The 26,428-nt window shown below is 44.1% G+C and overlaps 1 protein-coding gene across 1 annotated transcript in view; it reads right to left on the bottom strand.

Annotated features, from left to right (window-relative positions):
- SLC26A7 (solute carrier family 26 member 7) overlaps positions 1–26,428 on the bottom strand; it is a 93,849-nt gene that overhangs the window by 56,485 nt on the left and 10,936 nt on the right. The window contains exons 4-8 of the mRNA XM_040354619.1: positions 12,950–13,114; positions 5,146–5,298; positions 4,129–4,211; positions 2,167–2,314; positions 1,670–1,783 (exon numbers count right to left, since the gene is read on the bottom strand). Coding sequence (XP_040210553.1) covers positions 1,670–1,783; positions 2,167–2,314; positions 4,129–4,211; positions 5,146–5,298; positions 12,950–13,114 — 663 coding nt within the window. The remainder of the gene's footprint in view (positions 1–1,669; positions 1,784–2,166; positions 2,315–4,128; positions 4,212–5,145; positions 5,299–12,949; positions 13,115–26,428) is intronic.

Here is a 26,428-nt window from a genome sequence, read left to right as displayed (position 1 = left end):
TAATGATGTGTTATTTCCTTAATACTGACTTTCAGTCTGGCTTACATATGTACCTTTCATGTTTATTTAAACAATTGTACAATGTAGGTTCTGTAATGTTGGACCTGCCTTTTCCTGTTTCCTATAAATAAACAATGTGAAAAAAAAACTGAGGAAGGTCACCACAGGAATAGGTGAGAGGTCACTAGCCAAATCCCACTAAACTTTAACAAAGAGGAACAGTGTTGCCTGCAAGTATTACAAGCCAGTGCTTTTATTAGTGCTCGAGGAGACATTATCTTTAGCGCTCCGACATAACTGTTGGGCCCCAATAAGCTGGCCAGCAGAAGAGAGGTTATATTACACACTGCTGAACTATTATGGTGGCCTTTTTCTCCTTAGTTAGGTTTGCCCGAGTATAGGGTTTAGGAGGGGTAGCCCATTACGCCAGTGTTTCGCAAGATAGTTCTTGCTGCTGTTGACCCATTGCAGTATATTTTTTGCTATTGTTTAGCTATTTTCTGTGTCGTTACCATTATTCATATCTCTTTTGCTACCAGGCTACTACATATACATCTGCAATAAATATTCCCCACCCAGCTGAGAAAACCTGAGACCCGAAAAACAGAAAATGCTTCGGGGGTAAGAGATACACAAGTGAAACATGTAAAGAATGGTTTATCTGTCCAATGATTTATACAGCAATGATCTTGTGTAAATATTATCAAATTGGTGATGGCAGACACACATTAATTGGCATTTAAAGCATGCATGCATAGGTATGAATGGGCCCTAATGATCATTTGGTATGTAGAAACTCAGTTTAATTACAGATATAAAACAGGTTTACCAGCTCAAATCAAATTATACATTTATTTGCAGGTGTCATAATTTAATTAGTTTACTGTAATGTTAGAAAAAATATATATATATATCTAGATAGATATATAGATATACATATATATATACACACACACACACACGCACTGGACACTTTATTAGGTACAACTTACTAGTAGCGGGTTGGACCCCATTTTGCCTTCAGAACTACCTTAATTCTTTGTGGCCTAGATTCAACAAGGTGTTGGAAACATTCCTCAAAGATTTTGGTCCATATTGACATGAAAACGTCAGGGCAGTTGCTGCACATTTGTCGGCTTCACATCCATGATGCGAATCTCCCGTTCTACCACATCCCAAAGGTGCTCTATAGGATTGGGATCTGATGAGTGTGGAGGCCATTGGAGTACATTGAGCTCATTGACATGTTCAAGATATCAGTGATGAGATAATTTTAGCTTTGTGACATGGTGCATTATCCTGCTGGAAGGAGCCATCAGAAGATGGGTACACACAAGTTAGGATAACGCATGCTTTCATGTTGTTTATGCCAAATTCTAACCCTACGATCTGGATTTCACAGCTGAAATCGGGACTCATCAAACCAGATACATTTTTCTAATCTTCTATTGTCCAATTTGGTGAACCTGTACGAATTGCTGACATGCAATTGAGTGATTAGCAATTGAACAGGTGCACCTAATAAAGTGGCCAGTGAGTGTGTGTGTGTGTGTGTGTGTGTGTGTATATATATATATATATACACACACACAGTAGTATGTATATATATATATATATATATATATATATATATATATATATATTAAATGAAAATCCTATGAGTGCTGACCTGTGTCTGTGACCCATTATTATATAGCAGAAATGTCCGGGCTGGAGCTCCTGCATTTGGTATACAGAAGACAAAAGATGGAATGATATTGCTGAGTCCATGGGCAAAAAGCTCCTGTAACATACAGAAATAATACTTTACTGCAGGAAATCATCAAATAATTAACAATATACATAAAGATAGCAGTATAACAAATATTACAGGTAATCCAAATGCTTCTTTAAACTGGCAAACATCTATATTGTATATAATAGGCCATATTTTGTGCTTTACACTATATTGTACATATTTTTTTAATACATGAATAACAATATCCTTTTGAAAGGTATTTGCGGGCCTTATGAACCATATTGTAGAAAGATTGAGTCATATTGGAAATGGTTGAGCTGTAATCTGATTCTAAAAATCAGATTAGAGGTATTGGCATTTGTGAGATGAAAATTCATGAATGAAAGCAATTTCCAAGACAAAGATGAAATAGATTACTTTGACTTTACCTGATTTTCAGAAACAGAGTATTTGAACCTTCTGGCTGAATTGTAAGCAAGATATATGGAAACTGTGTATCCAACCAATGCAATGCTGAAGGCTTCTACCACAACCTGGTGCAGCACATCCATTGTTGGGGCCCGAGGAAGAGGAATTCTGAAACAACAGAACAAAAAGAAACCCGACAGATGGTGATTGGAACAATTTATGGCCTGGTAGATTATCCTTGCCATACCAGACTTGACTGTGTGTACACTATGTACAGTATGGGGGTGACTTAATTAAACTAGACAAATAGGCTGCTCACTTTGCAAGGGAATGTTCCGTTGGCATACCGAATGAGGCAAAGTTCTGCTGCCTTCCATCATCAAATCATGTGCAAGGAAAAATAATACCCTTTCTTTCTTTTTTTTTTTTTTTTTGCAGGTGATTGGGCATTTTTTGCCAAGTAAATTTTTGCCACGTGCACTGGCAGGGAACATTTCTTTGCAAAGTAAACAGCCTATTTGCCTTTGGGTAATCAGCACCTATATATTTATTTTATTTTTTCTACCAATAATGAGTTTTATTTTAAAATAAAAGAAAAAAGAAAAAGAGTCAGAGTACAGAATACAACCAGGGTACATGAGTACCGCACACAAACACATAATCAAAACCTGACAATACAGTACATACTCTGAAATCAAGCAACTTTTTATCTTATAACAAAAGATAGCACAGGGCACATAACACCTAGGATATTGCCCGCTACTAACTAATACTAAGAAGAAAATTAGAGAAAAGGCAAAGAAAGAAAGAAAAAAAAAGAAAAAAAAAAAAAGGGAAGAAAGAGGGAGAAGAAAGAGAAAAAAAAGAGAGAGAAAAAAAAAGGGAAAAAAGGGGGGGGGGGAATAGGGGGGAAAGCTGACACTGTGCAAAACGGCCCATCTTAAATTACCAGGGAGAGTGGAAAGGAAAGGACTAGAGTCACAACGGCAATCTCATCTCATCTCTAATTGCAAGTATTGGTCCGAATGCCTAAACGCCACCCAAGGTGACCACATCAGATTAAAATTTTTAGTCGATTCCCTGGCAATAGCTACAGTTTCCTCCATTTGATAAATATTTTCTATGGCACTGAGCCATTCGGAGATAGAAGGAGTATCCCTCGATTTCCAATGTCTGGGGATCAAAACTTTTGCTGCATTCAGCAGATGTCTAGTGAGCGATTTTTTATACTGCTATATATTTGTTAATAAACTAAATAAAAAATAAACATTTAAAAAAAAAAAGTAATCATGTGCTAGGTCCAATGAATGTGAAAAAAACTATAAATGATCATCACACAAGGATGCCTAGTCACAATGTCTGAATACAAAACATGCATACAAATAGTGAAAATAGTGCTAAATGGATATACAGATATGCATGTATGTGCTTGAGATCATTCTTATAGAATTTTGAGTGCCCAATTTTTCTGGGAGGCAGCGGCAAGGCATGGTGGTACTTCCAGCAATTTATTTATATATGTTTTTTAAGTTTATTTTTGACAGTCGTTTGAAGCTTTTTTCATTTGGATGTTGTCAGCAGAGGACCTTACATTTTCATGCAGGATCTGCTTTGTAAGTTGCCGATTCAGCTTCACTGATTTTTTTTGATAACAGCCATGATCTGATTTTCAAAGTGAACTGCTGTGGCAGATAAAATATTTTTGCAATTGTTTTGGAGGGATATTAGGTAAAAATATTGGCTGCATGCTGCAAAATAATGGCATTTCCAGTCAATACCGTAAAATAGTGTTTTTCAAATCCAGTCCTTAAGGCGCCCCAACAGGTCATATTTTCAAGAATTCCCTCAGATGAAACGGCTGTGGTAATTACTAAGGCATTGAAACTGATCAAATCACTTAAAAATAATGGAAATCCTGAAAACATGACCTGTTGGGGGCTGGAGTTGAGAAACATTGCCTCAAAAGTTATAAAATGAATTACCCTTTTGGAATAAATCCAATGACTTCAATGCTGTAATCCTCTTCCATATTGGCAAAATAACAAGCAAGGGAGGTTACAGACATCTGTGCAAAGAAAAATAAAATGGTACTATTAGCAAATTAAGATGAGTCATTGCATTAAAGTGCTACATGCAACTCATTTTCATTATTCTAGTTTTAATATAATTTACTCTTTAACTGCTTGCCGACCAGCCGCTGCAGTTATACGGCGGCAGGTCGGCTCTGCTGGGCGAGATCACGTAGCTATACGTGATCTCGCCGAGCAGCCAATAGGGGTGCGCACGTGCCCCCCCGCTCGCCCCCGACTCCCTCGCGCGTGCCCGGCGGGCGCGATCGCCGCCGGGCACCCACGATCGCTCGTTTCAGAGCGAGGACAGGGAGCTGTGTGTGTAAACACACAGCTCCCGGTCCTGTCAGGGGAGAAATGCCTGACCGTCTGTTCATACAATGCCTCTGTAGGTGGGTAGAAGAGTCATTTTTGCTGTCACTACCCCCACCCCTCCCCACCTGTCATTGGTTATTATGGATACTGTCAACTTTACTCCAGTTTCTGGGTGTTTCCACACACAGTGCTTGCCTCAAATTCATGTACCTGTTTCCAACAGGCAAGTGACTGTCACCCACATGCAGAGGCACAATGGAATTCTCAAGAGTGCTGTAGACACTGCCTATGAATTCCCCTGAATGTCTTTTTTGATAGATTTTTATGGTTTCAGAAAGTATAGACAGTAGCGTGGCCTCAGGAGTGATTGAGATACTGTATATACACCAGTTACTCTGGAGTGCAATGACAACATAGTCTACCATCAAAATCGTGTAATTGGAAGACATTACCAACAGATGTGTGACATGTCTAATTTTTGTCGGACATCTTCAGCAACTATCTGGGAGAGAGAGATATTTTAATTATTTTCTTTCTGTTGGCTGACCTCAGGTGTGACATAAAAAAGTGATCCTTTGAAAAAAAAATTGTTTAAGAGGGAAACAAGAAACTTACTAGTATCAGGTCGATAGGAATGACAAACTTGATCTGTTTTTTATACTTCTCATTCAGCTCTTTTGTTAGAATCAGCACTGTGAGAGACAGAAGAGACAACAACAGCGCTGATACTTGGATCATGTTGACGTTTTTGAAAACGTACATATAAATCTGCAACAAGAAAAAAGGTGGTTAGTATAAATGTAATTGAGTTGCAGGACACTTATTGCTAGCTATTAGGGATGGGTGAACAGTTCAGCCTGAGCTAAACGCAAATTATCAGGGCGTTCAATGGTTTGTTTGAACAACCACAATGCACTGCGCCGCTGCACAGTGCATTAAAAGCCCTGATTGGCTGAACCAATGAAAGCTTTGCCCAATCAGGGCACAGAGCACTTTAAGGCCCCATTCACACCTGAGTATAGTGTTTTCGTGCAATTTTACCGCGATTTTTGCAGCGGTTTTTATTGCCACGATTTTGTACAGGTCAAAAGGTCACTAAAAAACCTGTAAAAACCTGAAAAACGCCCAAATCTGCCTAAAAAAAGTCCAAGAACTTGTTTGAGCTTCAGGCATTTTGGAGCTTCTGGCTTCAGGCGTTTTGGAGTGGAGATGTGAACCATCTCCATAGAGAATAATAGATTTTTTCCCCTCCAGCGTTTTGTAGCTTGAGGCTTCAAGCTACAAAACGCTCAGGTGTGAATGGGGTCTTAGAGCCATGATTGGATGCTGTGATGATGACTCTATCCAATCATGGCTCATTGCTCTTAGTCCTGCCCCACACTATAAAAGTATAGTGTGGGGCATGCATGGGGAGAGATAGAACAGGGCTCTGTGTTCAGTGCTACAAGACAGTTATGCCGTGTACACACGATCGGACATTCCGACATCAAAACCGTGGATTTTTTTTCCCCCGACAGATTGTTCGCTCAAACTTTTGCATACACACGAAATTTCGACCGTGTGTACACGGCATCAGTCTGCTATAGTCAGGGCCGGATTCCAGACAAGGCCAGGCCTCGGGGCGGCAGTGGGTGCAGGGGCGGCACTGCAGCTGAGAGGAGAGCACACTTTAATTTCTCCCCCTGTCATTTCACAGATGGTGAGAGGAGAGAAAACAGAGGGAAGAGGAGGTGAGATGGTTTTCAATGTAATTTTTGGCAGCAGCACCCCCCCCCCCCCCCCAATGATCAATGTCATTTTTGGCAGCAACATCCCCCCCCCCCCAGTTCTCAATGTCATTTTAAGCAGCAGCATCCCCCCTGCTTCCCAGTGTCCTGCCGAAAAAGTCCCCCGGCGGATAATGTCCCCCCTTGGGGCGGCAAAGGGAGTAAATCCGGGCCTGGCTATAGTGTGCTATTGTGATTCTATTGTCAGTGGCGTCATCCGAATGGAACTTCCCCTTTATAGTGCTGTTGTACGTGTTGTACGTCACCACACTTTCCTAGAGCATTTATTTTTCGCGATCGTGTTTAGGCAAGGCTGTTTTAATGATCGGTTGAAAAAAGCGTTGTTTTTTCTAGACCCTTAAAAACTTAACTTAATTTTTTAGAACCTGAAAAACGGTCGTGTGTACGCGGCATAAGAGATGGTTTTCCATCACTAGAACCCTTGGGAGTAGTATGTGGCTGGGAGGAGGCAGTTCCAGATACTATAATCCTCAGTGACGCAGAGGAGTCTGCTTCTCATGCCTCCACAAATTTGCGGTGCATGGGCTCCCTCATGCTTCAAAGCCTGCGAAAGGACCCGAGAATACGTGGCGTAAAGGAAAAGCTTCACTATTGTTTGGCAACCCTCAGGGGCGTAACTAGAAATCACAGGGCCCCATAGCAAAATGTTGTATGGGGCCCCCCAGAGCGGCCCTAGTGTCAATGCAGCGTGACCTGTGCCCCATGCAGCGTGACCTGTGCCCCATGCACCGTGACCTGTGCCCCATGCAGCGAACGTGCTCGAACGTTCGAATTCAAAAAAGTGCTCATTTTAAAGCCCAATATTCAAGTTATTGTTGGAAAACGTCTTTGAGAACCCGGGTCTTGCCCCAGGGAACATGTATCAATGGAAAAAAACGTTTTAAAAACTGTAGTTTTTTCTTGAGCAGCGATTTTAATGATGCTTAAAGTGAAAAAAAAAAAAAATCCTTTAAATATGGTACCTGCTGGGTGTCTATAGTAGTGGCACGTGTTTAGAAATGTCCCTTCACAACATGAGATTACTATATACATACACACAGCATATGTATGTTTTATGTACTACTTTTTTAATGAATAAACTGCAATATTTATTGTGAAGCGCCAGTTTATGAGTTGAGGACACATCTAACATTCACATGCATTAAACAAATAAATATAGCACAGATGTAACAACAAAATAATTTAATCTGTATGCTATACTAACAATAAAACACACCACACTGTGTGATAATGGTTCCCTCGCAGGGAATTTCTAAAACAAGTTGCAACAACTGGGACTCCTTCTGCACTATATTTCTATTCAGGCTCCAATGTGTGGGACCCCTGCTACCCCAATGCGTCTGCACACATGTGTTAATCTGTGCAGAAGAGTAAGTTTGGGATTGCTGAGTATGCCGGCTTGTGGCCCCTCTCCTCAGGCTGCCTGCCCTGGGCCACTCACTCCTCAGTGCCCATCAAATGCAGCCTGATTAGTGCCCATCAATGCAGCCTTGCCAGTGCCCATCAAATGCAGCATGATCAGTGCTCATTATTGCAACCTTACCAGTGCCCATACAATTCAGCGTGATCAGTGCCCATCAAATGCAGCGTGATCAGTGCCCAGTAATGCAGCCTTACCGCCTTACCAGTGCCCATCAAATGCAGCTTGATCAGTGCCCATCAATGCAGCCTTGCCAGTGCTCATCAAATGCAGCTTGATCAGTGCCCATCAATACAGCCTTGCCAGTGCCCATCAAATGCAACCTTACCAGTGTCCATCAAATGCAGCCCGATCAGTGCCCATGAAATGCAACCTGATCAGCGCCCATGAAATGCAGCCTTGCCAGTGTCCATCAAATGCAGCCTAATCAGTGTGCAGCAATGCAGCCTGATCTGTGTCTAGCAATGAAGCCTGGCATGTGTCTGAATCTGGGATTTGAATATCCCAGCGCCATCCCGTCCTCCCCTCCCTCAGTCCACCTCCTCCTCCTCCAGTGGCCGCTGTAACAAAGTCCCGGCTCCTATAATTTACATCACATTGATTCAATTTGCCAATGAATCAGTGTTCACCCATCACTAGAGCTGGGACTTTGTAACAGCGGCCGCTGGAGGAGGAGGAATAGGAGGACCAAGGTAGGGGAGGTCGGTGCACCTTGACAATGAGAACGGCATTCCTGCTGTGGAAAAAGTAAAGGAACGTTGTTCCCATGCGTTCCCGCAGGACTTGAGCCCTGGGTGTTCACACCCATGTGATTCAATTCCTGTCCGAATTTGCAGATCGCACTGCGATATGCGAACTGATTTGGGGGTGCCATTAAGTTTTAATTGGCACTCCCAGCAGTTCATATGGGGCAGTGTAAACTGCCGACAGGAGACATGCGATGTGGGAACTGCTCTGCATTTGCGATTCCTGTGCGGGCTGCGACTCCAGAAATGGTGGAGGGTCCTTTTGACCTTTTCTTTGTATTTAAGGAGGCACAGCAGCCCACACAGTATAAATGGGCTGCCATGCCCACACAAAATACACCTTGCAGAGCCACATCAGTGTGAACTAAAGGAAAAAATCCCCCCCTCTACTGCTTAAGAACCCCCACAAGCAAAACTCCCCACTGAAAAACACCACCCTCCCTCATATATCCCCACAATATTAACCCCCCTGTCTCTGATCACACCTCAAGGCAAAAATATCTCCCTCATATCTAATGCTAAATAATATCTCCCTTCATTTAACAAACTTCCCACCCAGAACCAAATCCCTGCCAACCACCCCCTGTAAACTTCTCTACAAGAAAATTACAGGGGGGAGGGGGGTCCTTCTCCAAAAGCAAACCCACCCCCTTTCCTTAACCTCCCCACTAAAATAAACTGCTCCAGGCAGGAATTCTCACCCCCTCCTTCCTCCACATAGAAAGCCATGCTTCTCCACCTACCTGACCTCATCTTCAGAAATCGGCACGGCACAGAGGCAGGAAATGAAATCTTCTGCATCCCCGGTCTCCCTTCGGCTGTGTCAGAGCTTTGAAGTCTCTAGGAGATCCCTCGGAAGTGTGCTCTCATTGGCAGAGCGTCCCTGGAGCAGTGTGTGTGTGTAAGCAGCCACAGCTGCTAACGGGAACGACGTTCCTGCCGGGCCCCCCTGATCCTCACTCGGCTGCGGGCCCCATAGCGTCCGCGTGGGTCGCTATGGTGGTAGTTCCGCCACTGGCAACCCTCCTTGACCACCGTTACAAGGGGAAAGTTTAGAACTCATGCTATCCACACAGAGAGTGTAGAAGATGAAATATCTTAAGGACACCTTAAAGAGGAGTTTGTCTAGTGATTTTCCCGATTTTGGTAGTGTCCTGGAAAACAAAGTTTTGAGACTTCTGTTGGTCAAGAGAGGAGCCGTGAAAAAGGTGATGCATTTTACAATTTTTTTAGTCCTCGCCACCCAGGGCTGTCAGCTTCCACATCCCATTGGCAGCATCTGCATCACATGGTGGACGATTATCTAGGAGCGAAAACCAAGATAGAGAGCTTTTCAGTCGACGATCCACTGGCTTACTGGATCATGAGAATAGACCACTGGCCAGAATTCACCCAGGATGCAATTGAGATGCTGGGCTGCCCTGCATCCAGTGTGCTTTCCGAATGGGCTTACAGTGCTGCTGGAGGTTTTGTTAATGAAAATAGAATGTGTCTGTCCACAGACTCTATGGACTGTCTGACATTTATCAAAATGAATCAGTCATGGATTACCAGCAGCTATGAAGCCCCTGATGCCGATGTTTTTGGGATGTGGAATCTCTGCAGGACCTCTAAGCTGCCTAGCATTGTTGGTGTTTATTTCATTTGGAAGAATGTTTTGGTGTAGATTTCATGGGCACAATTAACACCCAAAGACCAATTTTTCCACACCTGTTTAGCAGGTGCATATCATTGCAATTTCTGACAGCAAGGCCAATTCTTGCTTTCATCAAGAGTACTTCTTATTTATCCAAAAAATCTCTAATCGTGTTCCTAGTTCACTATATTGTGGGGGCTCATCATACAGACTGGCTTCCCAAGTCGTCGCTTTCAAAATAAAGAAAGCTTGCAGGGAAAATGTAATTTTTTGGGGCTTTATAAATGCAATTATTGCTGCAACAGCTTCTATACACTGTACAGACATGCCACTTTACAGGTAGACTAAGGGAACCCCCCAGGCACTATATTGAAAGGAATTTTTTGTTTTTATGCTTTCACTTTAAGCATCAATAAATCACTGCTCATTTAAAAATTACATTTTTTACAAACTTTTTTCATTGATACATGTCCTCCAAGGCAGTACCCAGACCCCCATAACCATTGTATGCCCAATTACTTGCATATAAGCTTTCAAAATGGGCACTTTTGATTTTTACAGTTCGGGTCCCATAGACTTTAATGGGGTTCGTTATTCGGTTCCGAATTTTTTCGATGTTTGAAAGTTCTGGTGTGAACCGAACAGGGGGTCATTCGGCCCATCCCTACTAGCTATGTTGCCTTACAGGTAATAGCATCTTTGGTCTAATTTCCGCCAGAAACACTGGGAATGAATTGCTAAAACTGGAGAGTGCAAAATAGCTTCCAGTATTTGTAATTGTTTTTTTTTTGTCAAAGATTAATTGAACAAGATAAAGTTAGAAGCCGATTGGCTACTATGCACAGCTGCACCAGATTTAGCATTTTCCAGTTTTAGTAAATGGACCACACTGTCTACATTTTGTTAATATTGGTCTGACAAACCCAAAACATCCTGAGAGGCTCAATAGCCTGCATTTTATAACTGTGCAGGCTGATTCACCAAATGGCACTTATTAAGGTGCTCATGACACAAGCATGCTAGTGTGTGCTGTGCATGCATCCTGTGATGCATTGTTAAAGTGCAATCCAGTGTCTGTAGCTTTTTTTTTTCCTTTTTAAACTAAACATTATTTACTGTATTTAAGCACTTTAAGCATTATAGCACATTAAAATGTGCTGCATGAAAATGCAACATGTCCTTTTTCTTAACGTGTACACTATTGCAGCACGTTAGTATGAGCTGAAGCAATAGGACATAAAGTAACATGCCTTGTCTATACATTGGGACTGCATTGGTGTGAATGGGCCCTTCATATTTTTGCATAGTAGGAACAAGTTTCCCTAATTGCAATTTTGTTTGAGAAATTTTCAATTTTGCATGTAACATAGGGCCAGCCCATTCACTTGACCTGCAGATCTCTCCCACAGTGCCTTCAATCTCCCATAGAATCACTCAAACTCCCATAGTGGGCCACCATGCCCCTAACCCTCCCATAGTGCCCACAATCCCCTTGATAACTCTTAAGCAACAGTATCCTCCAATCTCCCATTGTGTTTCCAGCCCCCTGCATAGCCTCTAGCAGGCTGCAAAGCCCCCAGTCCCCCAGTACACTGCCCTCTCCAGAGACCCATTCCCCACAGTTGCCTCCAGCTTAATTCAAAATCCCCTACAGAGTCAATGCCAACAAGTCCCTATACCCACTTCAGATCCCTTATCCCATCACAGTGACACCTAGCCCCATCCAGAGCCTTCCAGTGTTAAATACATATTTTGGATTGCCATACTATTATTGTGTTAGAGTAATATATATACAGTATCTCACAAAAGTGAGTACACTCCTCACACTTTTCTAAATATTTTATTAGATCTTTTCATGTAACAACACTGAAGAAATTACACTTTGTACAAAGACAAGTGTGTCTTGCCTACAGTCAGGCATGGTGGTGGGAGTGTCATTGTCTGGGGCTGTATGAGTGCCGACGGCACTGGGGAGCTACAGTTTATTGAGGGAACCATGAGTTCCAACGTGTACTGTGACATACAGAAGCAGAGCATGATCCCCTCCCTTCGGAGCCTGGGCCGCAGGGCAGTATTCCAACATGATAACGACCCCCAAAGACACCTCCAAGACGACCACTGCCTTTGCTAAAGAATCTGAAGGTAAAGGTGATGGACTGGCCAAGCATGTCTCCAGACCAAAACCCTATTGAGCATCTGTGGGGCATTGTCAAACGGAAAGTGGAGGAGCACAAGGAATCTAACATCCACCAGCTCTGTGATGTCATCATGGAGGAGTGGAAGAGGACTCCAGTGCCAACCTGTGAAGCTCTGGTAAATTCCATGCCCAAGAGGCAGTGCTGGAAAATAATGGTGGCCTCACAAAATATTGACACTTTGGGCCCAATTTGGACATTTTCCCTTAGGGGTGTACTCACTTTTGTTGCCAGCAGTTTAGACATTATTTGCTAAGTGTTAGGTTATTGTGAGAGGACAGCAAATTGACACTGTTATACAAGCTTTACACTCACTACTTTACATTGTAGTAAAGTGTAATCTCTTCAGTGTTGTCACATGAAAAGATATAATAAAATATTCTTAATATACTTATATATTATAATATATATATATATATATATATATATATATATATATATATTATTATATATATTCTTAATATACTTTTGTGAGATACTGTATATATATATATATATATATATATATATATATATATATATAAATATATATATATATATATATATATATATATATATTTATTTATATTTCCTTCATTTAAACAACCACAATCAAGTGTAGTTTACATCACACAGACATAAGTTAACAAACCTACATAGAACATCCCTAATGGTCCAGATATATAAGGCATCTTCATTCCTAGCAGGAACTTGACTTGTGACGTCACCACGTGAGTCGCTGCTCCTGTTGTCATTGCACTGACTACAGGCTCTGAGAGGAGAAAAGTGGCACACCCCAACTGCAGCAAAGACATTGACATCTGTTGAAAAATAGAAAGCACAATTAGTAGTGCATACCCTCTTATCAATTACATATATTACAAGGATTTAAGCAAACATCTTTGCACAGTCCTACCCACTGCCTACACTGATTGCACACACCTTCTGACTACCACAGTCACTTCTTACTTTAGTGCTCAGTGGGAGGTTTGTCCCATTGCAGTCGCATGATCAATCCCAGAATTGTAATAGGAGAAAAAGCAGCGAGCCAATCACATGAACAGGAAATACCACTTCCAGGGAAGTTTTATAAACCAAACCTGGCTATCAGTGTAACTAAAAATGTAAATGTTATTAACACTAGATTAGGAAAAAGCTTGTGTAGTAATTATTCATATAAACTAGAGGTCGACCGATACGAACCAGTGGCACCTGCCAAAAAAAAAAAATCGGTCTAAAATATCGGCCGCAAAAATTGGCATCATATATCGGCCATCGGCCGCCCCGATTTCTAAATATCGGCATCTGCCAGAGAAAAACCCATATCGGTCGACCTCTAATATAAACTAGTCAAGCGGGAAAAGTAAGACTCTTTCTTTGAAGGAGACTCTAAAATATCAAAGCCAGGCTGTGAGCTGGAGTTAGAAAGTCTCAACATTTGGGGCCATGAGAGAAGATATTCTTTAGCACATCAGGCTCCACCCATAACTGAAATATGGTCTCTAGATTAGCTTTCTCAACTTTTTACCCCAGAGGAAATCATTGTAAATCCACGTAGTGGGGCAAATGCCCCTTACTAGGGATGCACCGATACCATTTTTTTTAACACCGAGTATACCTATACCTTTTTTAGTTACTCGCCAAATACCAATTACTGATACCTATCGCCATGAAGAGGGTAGGTATGGGGGGGTAGGGAGTTGGGTGAGGGCAGGGTGGGGGGATAGGTGAGGGCAAGGTGGGGGGGAGTAGGGGGATAAGTGAGGGCAGGGTGGGGGAGAGTACAAGTATAAGTGAGGGCAGAATGGGGGGGGTAGGGGGATAGGGTGCTGGGGGTAGCTGCACAGCGAGGGGTTAGAACATCATAGCTCCCAACTATCCCTGATTTGGAGCAATGTCCCTTGGTCCCTCATTCCTCCTCATTTGTCCCTCATTTTGGTCTGTGCTAAACCTTTCATCCAAATTCTAAGTTGCTTCATTTGTAAATTTCAAAAGCCAATATAAAGAAATAGTAGTGGTAAAAAAAGCATGCGTAGGTTTAACCAATCTTGTTTTTTTTGTACAAATCTCCTTTAAGTGGGTGTGGCAAGGGGTGTGTCCTATGATGCATACTTTTGCTGATAGGTGTCCCTCTTTCCCATCTCAAAAAGTTGGGAGGTATGGAACATTGGTACACAACAATTTTGAACAGAGAACTTCTTAGAGAGAGCAGCACACTTTTCATGGTGCATGCTCAGATAAAGGTCTGGTATGGATTTTGGGGGGGACCCCACGCCAATGTTTTGGGCGCGGGAGTTCCTCTTAAAATCTATACCAGACCGGAGGGTCTGGTATGCTCTTTGGGGTGAACCCCACGCCAGTTTTTTTTTTTTTATTTCTGCGAGGGTTCCCCTTCAAAATCCTATGTGCACAAGCAGTACCGCAAGTCGGATCAACTTCTACTCAAATCAATGGGATCTCCTAGGCTAAGCGTGCATTAACGCCAATGCAAAAAGCTCCTAAAAAAAACGTTTTTACAGCCGCTTTTCCCTAGCATTGGTAGTGGCTTTTGCAGCTCATTTTTTTCTAACACCCTGTGTGCATGGGGTCTAAATATTATGGCCCGTATTCACATGCATCGGCGCATATTTATGCGGGCGTAGGGTATCTAATATACGCTACGCCGAAGCAGCGCACAGAGGCAAACACTTGCTCCCACTCGCTCTTAGAGATACGCTGGGTTTCCTCAGCGTAAGCCAGCGTATGTGGAGTGGGCGTGAGCCATGCTAATGAGGCGTGACCCCATGCAAATGATGGGACAAGCGCCATGGAAGTACTTAAAATGAACGGTGCATGCGCCGTCCCGTGGCCACATCCCTGTGCGCATGCTTAGAATCACGTCAGAACTTCTCCCTAAGATACGACGGATCACTGCATATCTCCCTCATTTGCATATGTGCATAGAAAATCAATGGGCCCAGCGTAAATATGCGCCCACGATACGCCGGCGTAGGAAAGTTACGTCGGTCGGATGAAGCCTATTTTTAGGCGTATCTCAGTTTATGGGCACCGCGCATAGATACGACGATGCATACTTACACTTACGCGGCGTATCTCGAGATACGTCGGCGTAAGTGCTTTGTGAATCTGGGCCTATGTATTTTAATTTCAAGCCAACAAGTAGAACTTTTAGTTCATTTTACACATTTGTCTCTGTTGTTGAAAAATGACATACAATTGACTGAGTCAGAGCAGTGAGTTGTTCCTTATTGGCCAGCTCCATCCATGGGTTATGTTAGAAAAAGTAAGGATGCTTCTGCTGTACTGTCTTTTTGGCAAACCTATAGTGCTGTGGGAATCCTTTTTGCTATTTGATAAAGGTTTTTTTGTATAACAAAGACAGTAAATAAAACATCATTATAAACAGGTGTACTCCTAAACAAATGAACATAAAATTGATTTAAAACCATTACAGTTTATCTTTTAACCACTTGCTTACTGGGCACAAATACCCCTCTCCTGCCAAGTTTAAATTTCAGCTTCCGGCACTGCGTCGCTTTAACTGACAATTGCGCGGTCGTGCGACGTGGCTCCCAAACAAAATTGACGTCCTTTTTTCCCCACAAGTAGAGCTTTCTTTTGGTGGTATTTGATCACCTCTGCGGTTTTTATTTTTTTGCGCTATAAACAAAAAAGAACGACAATTTTGAAAAAAAAATACAATATTTGTTGCTATAATAAATATCCCAATTTAAAAAAAAAAAAAACTTTTTTTTTTTCAGTCTAGGCCGATACGTATTCTTCTACTTATTTTTCATCGGCCTAAACTGAGGAAAAAAATAGTTTTTTATATATTTTTGGGGGATATTTATTATAGCAAAAAGTAAAAAATATATATTTTTTTCAAAATTGTCGCTCTACTTTTGTTTATAGCGCAAAAACTAAAAACCGCGGAGGTGATCAAATACCACCAAAAGAAAGATCTATTTGTGGGAAAAAAAGGACGCCAATTTTGTTTGGGAGCCACGACGCACGAACGCGCAATTGTTAGTTAAAGCGACGCAGTGCCGAATTGTAAAAAGTGGCCTGGTCTTTGACCAGCAATATGGTCCGGGGGTTAAGTGGTTAAGGTGAAAAAACATTGGATGCTGCCCGAGCCCCCGTTATACTTATCTGACCCCTTGAAAGTCCCGCGCGGTCCCGATATCCTCTTCGCCGCTCAGCCTGGCCGCTGATTGGCTAGAGCAGATGGATTGAGAGCAGCGAAGCCATTGGCTGGCGCTGCTGTCAATCACATCCAGTGATGTGGCGCAGGGCCGAGGGATACAGTGAGCAGCTATGGCCGCTCGCTGTATCACGGGAGCGCGCCCGCAATTAGTGACCACCATGCGAGCTCTCGCATGACTGTGGTAACTAATTGCGGAGAGGACCAGAGACAGCCGCTGAGGGACCCCAGAAGACATGGATCGGGGGCACTCTGTGCAAAAAAAACTGCACAGTGGAGGTAAGTATAACATGTTTGTTATTTAAAAAAAATATTCTTTAGTGACCATTTAAGGACCGCCTAACGCCGATATACGTCGGCAGAATGGCACGGCCGGGCACAAGCACATACCTGTACGTCCTCTTTAAGTGCCCAGCCGTGGGTCGGGCGCGTGGCCGCGACCCGGTCTGAAGCTCCTTGACCGCAGCCGAGGGACCCGCGGACCCGATTGCCGCCGGAGTCCCTCGATCGGTCACAGGAGCTGAAGAACGGGGAGAGGTGTGTGTAAACACACCTTCCTCGTTCTTCACAGTGGCAGTGTCACTGATCGTCTGTTCCCTCATATAGGGAAAGACGAACAGTGACGTCACAAGTCCAGCCCTGCCCCCCTACAGTTAGAAACACACATTAGGTCACACTTAACCCCTACAGCGCCCCCTAGTGGTAAACTCCTAAACTGCAATTGTCATTTTCACAATAATCAATGCATTTTTATAGCACTTTTTGCTGTGAAAATGACAATAGTCCCAAAAATGTGTCAAAATTGTCCGATATGTCCGCCATAATGTCGCAGTCACGAAAAAAATGATGGCCACCATTAGTAGTAAAAAAAAATTATTAATAAAAATGCCATAAAACTATCACCTATTTTGTAAACAATATACATTTTGCACAAACCAATCGTTAAACGCTTATTGCGATTTTTTTTACCAAAAATAGGTAGTAGAATACGTATCGGCCTAAACTGAGGAAAAAAACGTTTTTTTATATCTATTTTGGGGATATTTATTATAGCAAAAAGTTAAAAATATTGATTTTTTTCAAAAATGTCGCTCTATTTTTGTTTATAGAGCAAAAAATAAAAACCGTAGTGGTGATCAAATACCACCAAAAGAAAGCTCTATTTGTGGGAAAAAAAGGACGCCAATTTTGTTTGGGAGCCACGTTGCACAACCGCGCAATTGTCAGTTAAAGCGACGCAGTGCCGAATCGCAAAAAGGGACCTGCATATTGGTCCAGGTCTTAAGTGGTTAAGTAGTGTTTTTTTATTCACTTTATTGATGCTGTATATTGTTGTTGTTATAATTCTGTAAGGGAGCTGTGTACATACTTGATCGGTTTACTTGTGTAACCACGAAAATGTGGTATATCCAGTTCTCAATTGCACAACGCTGCTTGTCCTTCATTCAACTCTGTAACTCTCACTTTACTGTTATCTAATCACACCTTGTACATGTTATATAAACTTCCACACTCTTGGTGATAAAAAGAAAATTAAAATGACATATAGAACATTTGTTAAGCTATTAAAATAACTTAGATGATCAGTACATGCAATCCAGACATAATCATGCAACACAAACACTGATGATGATTCGCTTAAGAAACAAAATAAGATCAGAGACAAACCGTCAGGGTACAGTTGGATTGGTGACCCACATCCAGGGCTCTGTTTAATATGGTTTGGGCCCTGGGCAAACATTTTTTTTGGGCCCCCCTCCAGCTTATTTTGGGCCTGGCTGGTTCACATGTATGTGTTTTGGCGGCCCTCATTTGTGCAGGCACAGCAGCCCATTAATTTGAAAGTGAGGCCCGGAGTAAAAAGCCAGAAAACAATAACGTAGGGCCGGGCATGACTGTGGGGAGGTAGGACAAGGAAGGGTTAAGGAATGAAGGAAGCTGGTTGGTGGAAGGAAAATGCAATGGCTTGCAGAGAGGGGAGGAGTATTATAAAAGGGGGAGGCGTGGACTCGGGAGGAAAGTGCGGGAAGGAACGACCAGAGGAGGCAGGTTTTTCCCACCCACCCTCCCTATTTGTGTTGTGTTTGGTGTCGTTTGTGTGTTTTCTCTATTTCAGGTCGGAGGGATATGTTCGTCATGACAGCGGTGGCCGAGTGGTCGGCGGTGTTCGTTGGTCTTTGATGGTGGCAGTTACAGACGGGATGAAAATGGTGGTGGGCTCATCGGTGAGATGGGACCCTTATGGGGGATTATTCCAGTGGAACGGTGTCCGTGGGAATACGGGTATGGTTGCACTGCGGTGGGAAAAAGTTCGTCTCCGAGCTGGGTCGGCTGGGGGCCGGTTATGGTTAATGGTTTCCGCAGTGTAAGGTTAAATAAAGGAAGTTTAAGCCGGGTACCGTCAAAGACCAATAGGCTGGGTTATTATTATTAAAAGTGGTTATTAAATTGTTAAAGGAAAAGTTTGGTGTGATTTAATTATTTTATTTAAAATTATTTTGTGGTAAAATAAAAATTTGGGCTGTCGTGGCCAAATTTAACTCCAACAACTTGTGTCTCTCGTTTATATAGAAGGGGGGGTAAGGTAATGGTAACAATGTGGTTGGTTTTGGGGGGTAATTGGGCTATCCGAATTACACTGGTCATGGGCTGCCATGCCTTTGTTTCCTGCAGAAAAAAGGTGCATTCAGCATTTTAAAAATACAGTTGCCTTGAAATCCATTCTGCTTTTGCACCATGCTACTTACCTGCAGTTCTTGCACACACAAACGCACTGTGTTTTTAAAAGCGTGACCTAAACGTCTAAAAATGCAGCAAGTTTGACAGTGCGGGAACTGCAGATAAGTCACAGCAGACAGCAGAATGGACAGACAGTGCTGTATTTCAGTGCTTGATGGGCATAGGCGTGCCGTGTGCGCAGCCTATTACATGAGGCGTGCGATTTTCTTTGCAGGAAACGCAGGCATGGCGGCCCATTCAAATGAATGGGCTGCTGTGCCTGCGCAAATGTGGGCCGCCAAAACACATACATGTGAACCAGCCAGGCCCAAAATAAGCCCATCAAGCAGTTAAATACAGACAGTAATGCCATGTTCTCTGAGGCCTTACTCAGCCTGGACTGCAGGCATGGGCGTCCGCTCCATAGGGCAAGGGGGGTCGCTTGACCCCCCCTGGGATCGTGTAAGAGTGTCACTGCAATGATTATTTTAGTCTGCAGTCTGTCAGTGTATTTACTCCGCTCCCGCGGCCCGCCCGTGTTTGCCGACACCAGGCTCCAGCCAATATGATCATCGTGTGATCGTGCAGCCGAGCTGCTAACCTTAGTTTACACCCCCGCCCGGCGCCCGTCCTGGCGGCGTGACGTCACTCACGGCGGGCGGGGATTATCATTCAGGGCTGACTGGGACGGCACTGATGAGAGGAGTGTAGAGAGGAGGAGCCAGCGCCGCCGACGAGGAACAAACCAGGCAAGCACCAACAACATCTATTTTCATCACAAAATGTCCTAAATGTCCTGCACAGTTCCACTGGTCATTGTAATAACACATGTATTAATGTCATGCACTGTGCAGGACATTAAAGGAGTTCTCTGACCTAAAACTTTTAACCCCCGCTGTGCCCGGGCTGTAAAAAAATAGAAAATAAACTTTCACTTACCTGCCTACGATCCCCCGTTGTTCCGATATCGCCGTCCCGTTCTCCGGTCCCGGTCTCTTCCGCTTCCTGTGTGTCGGTGACTCATAGTGCGCTCAGCCTATCAGTGGCCACGACGGGACATTGCTGCGGCCGCTGATAGGCTGAGCGCACTATGAGTCACCGACACACAGGAAGCGGAAGGGGCCCGGGACCGGAGAACGGGACGGCGATATCGGAACAACGGGGGATCGTAGGCAGGTAAGTGACAGTTTATTTTCTATTTTTTTACAGCCCGGGCACAGCGGGGGTTAAAAGATTTAGGTCAGAGAACTCCTTTAATACATGAGTTACCATGACCAGTGCAGGACATTTACCCCCCCCCCCCCCACCATGCTGCATATAAAATAAAAAAATCACATTCACAGTTCATAATCTTCAGACTGCATTCCGTATAGCATTATTAACTGTGATGACTTTCTGTGATTTTTTTTTTACTATGCAGCATGGGGGGGGGGGTAAATGTCCTGCACTGGTCATGGAAACTCATGTATTAATGCCCTGCACAGTGCATGGTGCTGTTTAATGTAAAGGGGTCCATGTAATGTAAAGGGTTCCGTGTAATGTAAAGGGTTCCAGAGGTGCAGGGTGGTGTAATGTAAAGGGTTCCATGTAATGTAAAGGGTTCCGTGTAATGTAAAGGGTTCCAGAGGTGCAGGGTGGTGTAATGTAAAGGGTTCCATGTAATGTAAAGGGTTCCGTGTAATGTAAAGGGTTCCAGAGGTGCAGGGTGGTGTAATGTAAAGGGTTCCATGTAATGTAAAGGGTTCCAGAGGTGGAGGGTGCTGTGTAATGTAAAGGGTTTCAGTGATGCAGGGTGCTGTGTAATGTAAAGGGGTCCAGTGATGCAGGGTGCTGTGTAATGTAAAGGGGTCCAGAGCTGTGGGGTGCTGTGTAATGTAAAGGGGTGCAGGGTGCTGTGTAATGTAAAGGGGTCCAGAGGTGCAGGGTGCTGTGTAATGTAAAGGGGTCCAGTGATGCAGTGTGCTGTGTAATGTAAAGGGGTCCAGTGATGCAGTGTGCTGTGTAATGTAAAGGGGTCTAGTGATGCAGGGTTCCGTGTAATGTAAAGGGTTCCAGTGATGCAGGGTGCTGTGCAATGTAAAGGGGTCCAGTTATGCAGTGTGCTGTGTAATGTAAAGGGGTCCAGTGATGCAGTGTGCTGTGTAATGTAAAGGGGTCTAGTGATGCAGGGTTCCGTGTAATGTAAAGGGTTCCAGTGATGCAGGGTGCTGTGTAATGTAAAGGGGTCCCGAGCTGTGGGGTGCTGTGTAATGTAAAGGGGTCCCGAGCTGTGGGGTGCTGTGTAATGTAAAGGGGTCTAGTGATGCAGGGTGCTGTGTAATGTAAAGGGGTCCAGAGGTGCAGGGTAATGTAAAGGGGTCCAGTGATGCAGGGTGCTGTGTAATGTAAAGGGGTCCAGAGCTGTGGGGTGCTGTGTAATGTAAAGGGGTCCAGTGATGCAGGGTGCTGTGTAATGTAAAGGGGTCCGATGATGCAGGGTGCTGTGTAATGTAAAGGGGTCCAGAGCTGTGGGGTGCTGTGTAATGTAAAGGGGTCCAGAGGTGCAGGGTGCTGTGTAATGTAAAGGGATCTAGTGATGCAGTGTGCTGTGTGATGTAAAGGGTTCCAGTGATGCAGGGTGCTGTGTAATGTAAAGGGGTCCCGAGCTGTGGGGTGCTGTGTAATGTAAAGGGGTCCAGAGGTGCAGGGTGCTGTGTAATGTAAAGGGGTCCAGTGGTGCAGGGTGCTGTGTAATGTAAAGGGGTCCAGAGGTGCAGGGTGCTATGTAATGTAAAGGGGTCCAGTGATGCAGGGTGCTGTGTAATGTAAAGGGGTCCAGAGGTGCAGGGTGCTGTGTAATGTAAAGGGGTCCAGAGCTGTGGGGTGCTGTGTAAAGTAAAGGGGCCCAGAGGTGCAGGGTGCTGTGTAATGTAAAGGGATCCAGTGATGTAGGGTGCTGTGTAATTTAAAGGGGTCCAGAGGTGCAGTTGTGGAGAGGGGGTACACAGTAGTGACAAAGAGAAATTGAAAGATGCAGGGGGCACAGTGGGGCGTTTTTACATTTTAACGTGGGGGGGCACTTTTAACCTCCGCTAGCGGTCGAAGAAAGGGTTAAATGTGACTGTGTGTCACCGCTGCCGAAGCGCCCCCCCCTGAAAAAATTTCAGCGGACGCCCATGACTGCAGGTCTGGTCTGTGATTTAAAGAGTTCCTCTATTTTACCCCTACCCATTCACCTGTTGGAAAAGTGTCAAGAAAAAAAAAAACACTACACAGGTTTTTTAAAGTAATTTATTAGGCAGCTCCAGAGGTCTTCTTCCGACTTTGGGAGTCTCTTCCGACTTTGGGGGTCTCTTCCGACTCTCCACTCTCTTCTCCGCACTCTCCGGTGCTTTCTGCCCTCCACTATCTTCTTGCAGCTCTTTTACTAGTGGGGGCCCGGTCTTCACCGCCATCTTCTCCGCCGTCTTCTTCCCTTTCTCCTGTCCCGACGAGCTCTCCCGCTGTAATGCTGTGTGAGCGGTGCGCAACCATTTATATAGGCATGGGGTGTGGTCACACCCAATCACCCCGTCCGTATGACATCACAGTCCCATCATGCCCCGGGACTGTGACGTCAAATGGGCGGGTCACCGGGTGACATCACCCGGTGACCACGCCCATGCCTATATAAATGGTTGCGCACCGCTCACACCGCATTACAGCGGGAGAGCTTGCCGAGTCAACATTGGGACAGGAGAAAGAGGGAAGAAGACGGCGGTGAAGATGGCGGAGAAGACTGCAGTGAAGACCGGGCCCCCCACTAGTAAAAGAGCTGCAAGAAGATAGTGGAGGGGCACGGCAGAAAGCACCGGAGAGCGCGGAGAAGAGAGCGGAGAGTCGGAAGAGACCCCCGGAGTCGGAAGAAGACCCCCGAAGTCGGAAGAGACCCCTGAAGTTGGAAGAAGACCTCCAGAGCTGCCTAATAAATTACTTTAAAAAACCTGTGTAGTGTTTTTTTTTTTTCTTGACACTTTTCCCCCAGGTGAATGGGTAGGGGTACGATGTACCCCATACTAATTCACATAGGGTGGGGGGCCATTAAAGGGGGCGCCCAGATTCCGATAAGCCCCCCGCCCGCAGACCCTGACAACCAACGGCCAGGGTTGTCGGGAAGTGGCCCTGTCCTCATCAACATGGCCCCTCTGCCCCAAAGCACTCACCCCCCCATGTTGAGGGCATGCGGCCTGGTACGGCTCAGGAGGGGGGGGCGCTCGCTCGTCCCCACCCCATTTCCTGGCCGGCCGGGCTGCGTGATCGGATAAGGGTCTGGTGTGGATTCTGGGGGGACCCCCACGCTGTTTTTTCAGCGAAGGGGTTCCCCTTTAAACCCATACCAGACCCAAGGGCCTGGTATGCTCTTGGAGGGGGAACCCATGCCGTTTTTTTGTTTAAAATTTGGCGTGGAGTTCCCCCTCAAGATTCATATCAAACATAGTGCCTGGTATTGGCAGGGATCCAAGTCGGATCCCCGTTCATTGAAAGTCGGACGTATGTCGGCTTCAAGTCGCAGGGCAAAGTCGGATCAAAAGTAGTACTAGTGTCGTGTCGCACAAGTGTGAACCCGGCCTCAAACCTGTAAGCTGATTGGTTTCTATACAGAGCTGCACCAGATTTTGCACTCTCCAGTGCTAGTAAATCAACACCAAGGTATTAAAGATAGGTGTCCAGTATAATGCTGGTTGCGTTACAATTTGATTGTATGGTGTCTGTGTTTTCTAGCTTAAGACTCTTGTGTGAGGGCCTTAAACAATCTACAGGGTGGGCCATTTATATGGATACACCTTAATAAAATGGGAATGGTTGGTGATATTTAACTTCCTGTTTGTGGCACATTAGTATATGTGAGGGGGGAAACTTTTCAAGATGGGTGGTGGCCATGGCGGCCATTTTGAAGTCGGCCATTTTGAATCCAACTTTTTTTTTTTTTAATAGGAAGAGGGTCATGTGACACATCAAACTTATTGGGAATTTCACAAGAAAAACAGTGGTGTGTTTGGTTTTAACGTAACTTTATTCTTTCATGAGTTATTTACAAGTTTCTGACCACTTTTAAAATGTGTTCAATGTGCTCTCCAGTGACATGCGGCGACTGCTACGCTATAGGCTCTTGCTGAATGAAGCTAGGACAGCCACTGATGTTTCTTCATTAGACCCCTTTCACACTGGATACGCCTATAGCGGAGTGTTAAAACCGCAGTAAAATCGCGGGAAAATAGCAGTGTTTTACCGCGATTTTAACGCGGTAAGAATAAAGTTATGTTAAAACCAAGCACACCATTGTTTTTCTTGTGAAATTCCCAATAGGTTTGATGTGTCACATGACCCTCTTACTATTGAGAAAACAAAAGTTGGATTCAAAATGGCCGACTTCACCACCCATCTTGAAAAGTTTCCCCCCTCACATATACTAATGTGCCACAAACAGGATGTTAATATCACCAACCATTCACATTTTATTAAGGTGTATCCAAATAAATGGCCCACCCTGTATACAGTTTTTATCCAGTGATATGGGCCATCCTCTTACATAGTTGCTGGAAAATCATAAGGAGACAGAACAGTAACATTATGACATGTGGACAGTTTTTGTTTATCAGAGTGTAAAGACCTACCTAAATAATCTAATTCATTTATATACCATCAGGTAGACCTTTCCACTGCTTAAGCTGACCATACAGTTTGAATCTCGGCTAGTTCAGCAGGAACTGGCTGAGATTCGAACCACGTATGGGCAGGTTGAATGTACCCAAGTTGATTAATTGATCAACTTGTGTACAACCAGTCTGTCAAATTTTACATGTGATTATTGCAAGCAGGTGTGCTATTTTTTGCTGGCCATCTATTTAATTATGGATTGCGGCATTAACAATTGTTGGTTGAGCTAAGGGGTTCTGTTGGATAACTTGGCAGGTCTGGGATGGCTAGATGGTGTTTGGAGTACAATGACCTTTTCCTGACCAGTTATTGTTTACAGTTTTAGCTGCTGATAAGATTATGGTATCTGGGGCGCATGGCAGCCTTTGGAATGTACACCGATTAAAAGGGTGGGTCCTTCCAGTCAGTATTTATACAATGTGATGCTGTTCGTACGCCACTCCCCTGACAGCATCCCCTAGTGACAAAATGCGTAGGGTGGATCTAAGGTGTGAGACGCCATCGCGCAATGGCACGGACCATGGCCATCTTGATTGGTTGGTTACCCCTATGACTTGTAAATGCTTCATACTCAGTTCATAAATGTATGTGCAATACTTTATTAAACCTTATTGGATTTTAAAACTTATTACACCATGAGGAGGCTCTCTGTTCTTTTCTGATATATATGATAACCTGGAGAGGACTGCGAGCGTAACTCTAGTGTTGGATCCTGGAGGGGTACCTTTGGAACGTTTTATCTCAATCTTGCCTGGAGCTGTTCCACTGCACTGAGAGGCTGCTTGAGAGGTAGCCAAATCCGTCTGGTAAGAGGCTGCATGATTGGAGTGTTCCGTCTGGTAAGAGGCTGCATGATTGGAGTGTTGGTGCTGGTGGAGCATTCTTTTGTTTACCGTTTCATCATACAGTAAACGCTCTATGCCTATATTTCTTTGGGATTAACTGCATGCACTCTTTGGGATTCCACATTTTGAGAGACTTTTATTTCCACATATGTTTATATGTTATTGAAGGGATAGCGCTGTATTTTTATTCTATTATTATTAAGTGGATGTTATAGGAAATAGTAATAAGCACTGTGTTCTCCCAGCAGGGACAGCTGACAACAAAACCGTGGATAAATTTCCGGCGGATGTTGACTCAAACTTGTCTTGCATACACACGGTCACACAAATCGTGTCAGAAATTCCGAACGTCAAGAACGCAATGACGTACAACACGTACAAAGGCATTAGAAAGGGGAAGTTTAATACCAGCCGTGTTAGTAGAAGTTTGGTGAGAGACGATTCACGCTTTTCAGTCTCATGATTTTCAGTCCGTTACAGCGTGACGAATGTGCTATCTCCATTACGAACGCTAGTTTTACCAGACCAAGTACTTCTGTCTCGTACTTGAATGTAGACTGAATGTGTAAACAAGTCATCTCCCTGTTCTGCCTAGTGACAGGACACTGATCGTCTGCTCCCTGTCATCGGGAGCAGCGATCAGTGTCGTGTCACAGTAAGCCCAGCACCCACACAGTTAGAATCACTCCCTA

Source organism: Rana temporaria, chromosome 5 (assembly GCF_905171775.1).
Source record: "Rana temporaria chromosome 5, aRanTem1.1, whole genome shotgun sequence".
Taxonomy (NCBI): Eukaryota; Metazoa; Chordata; class Amphibia; order Anura; family Ranidae; genus Rana; species Rana temporaria.
Note: the sequence above shows the minus strand (reverse complement) of the source record. Positions and strands in the feature narration are given on the sequence as shown.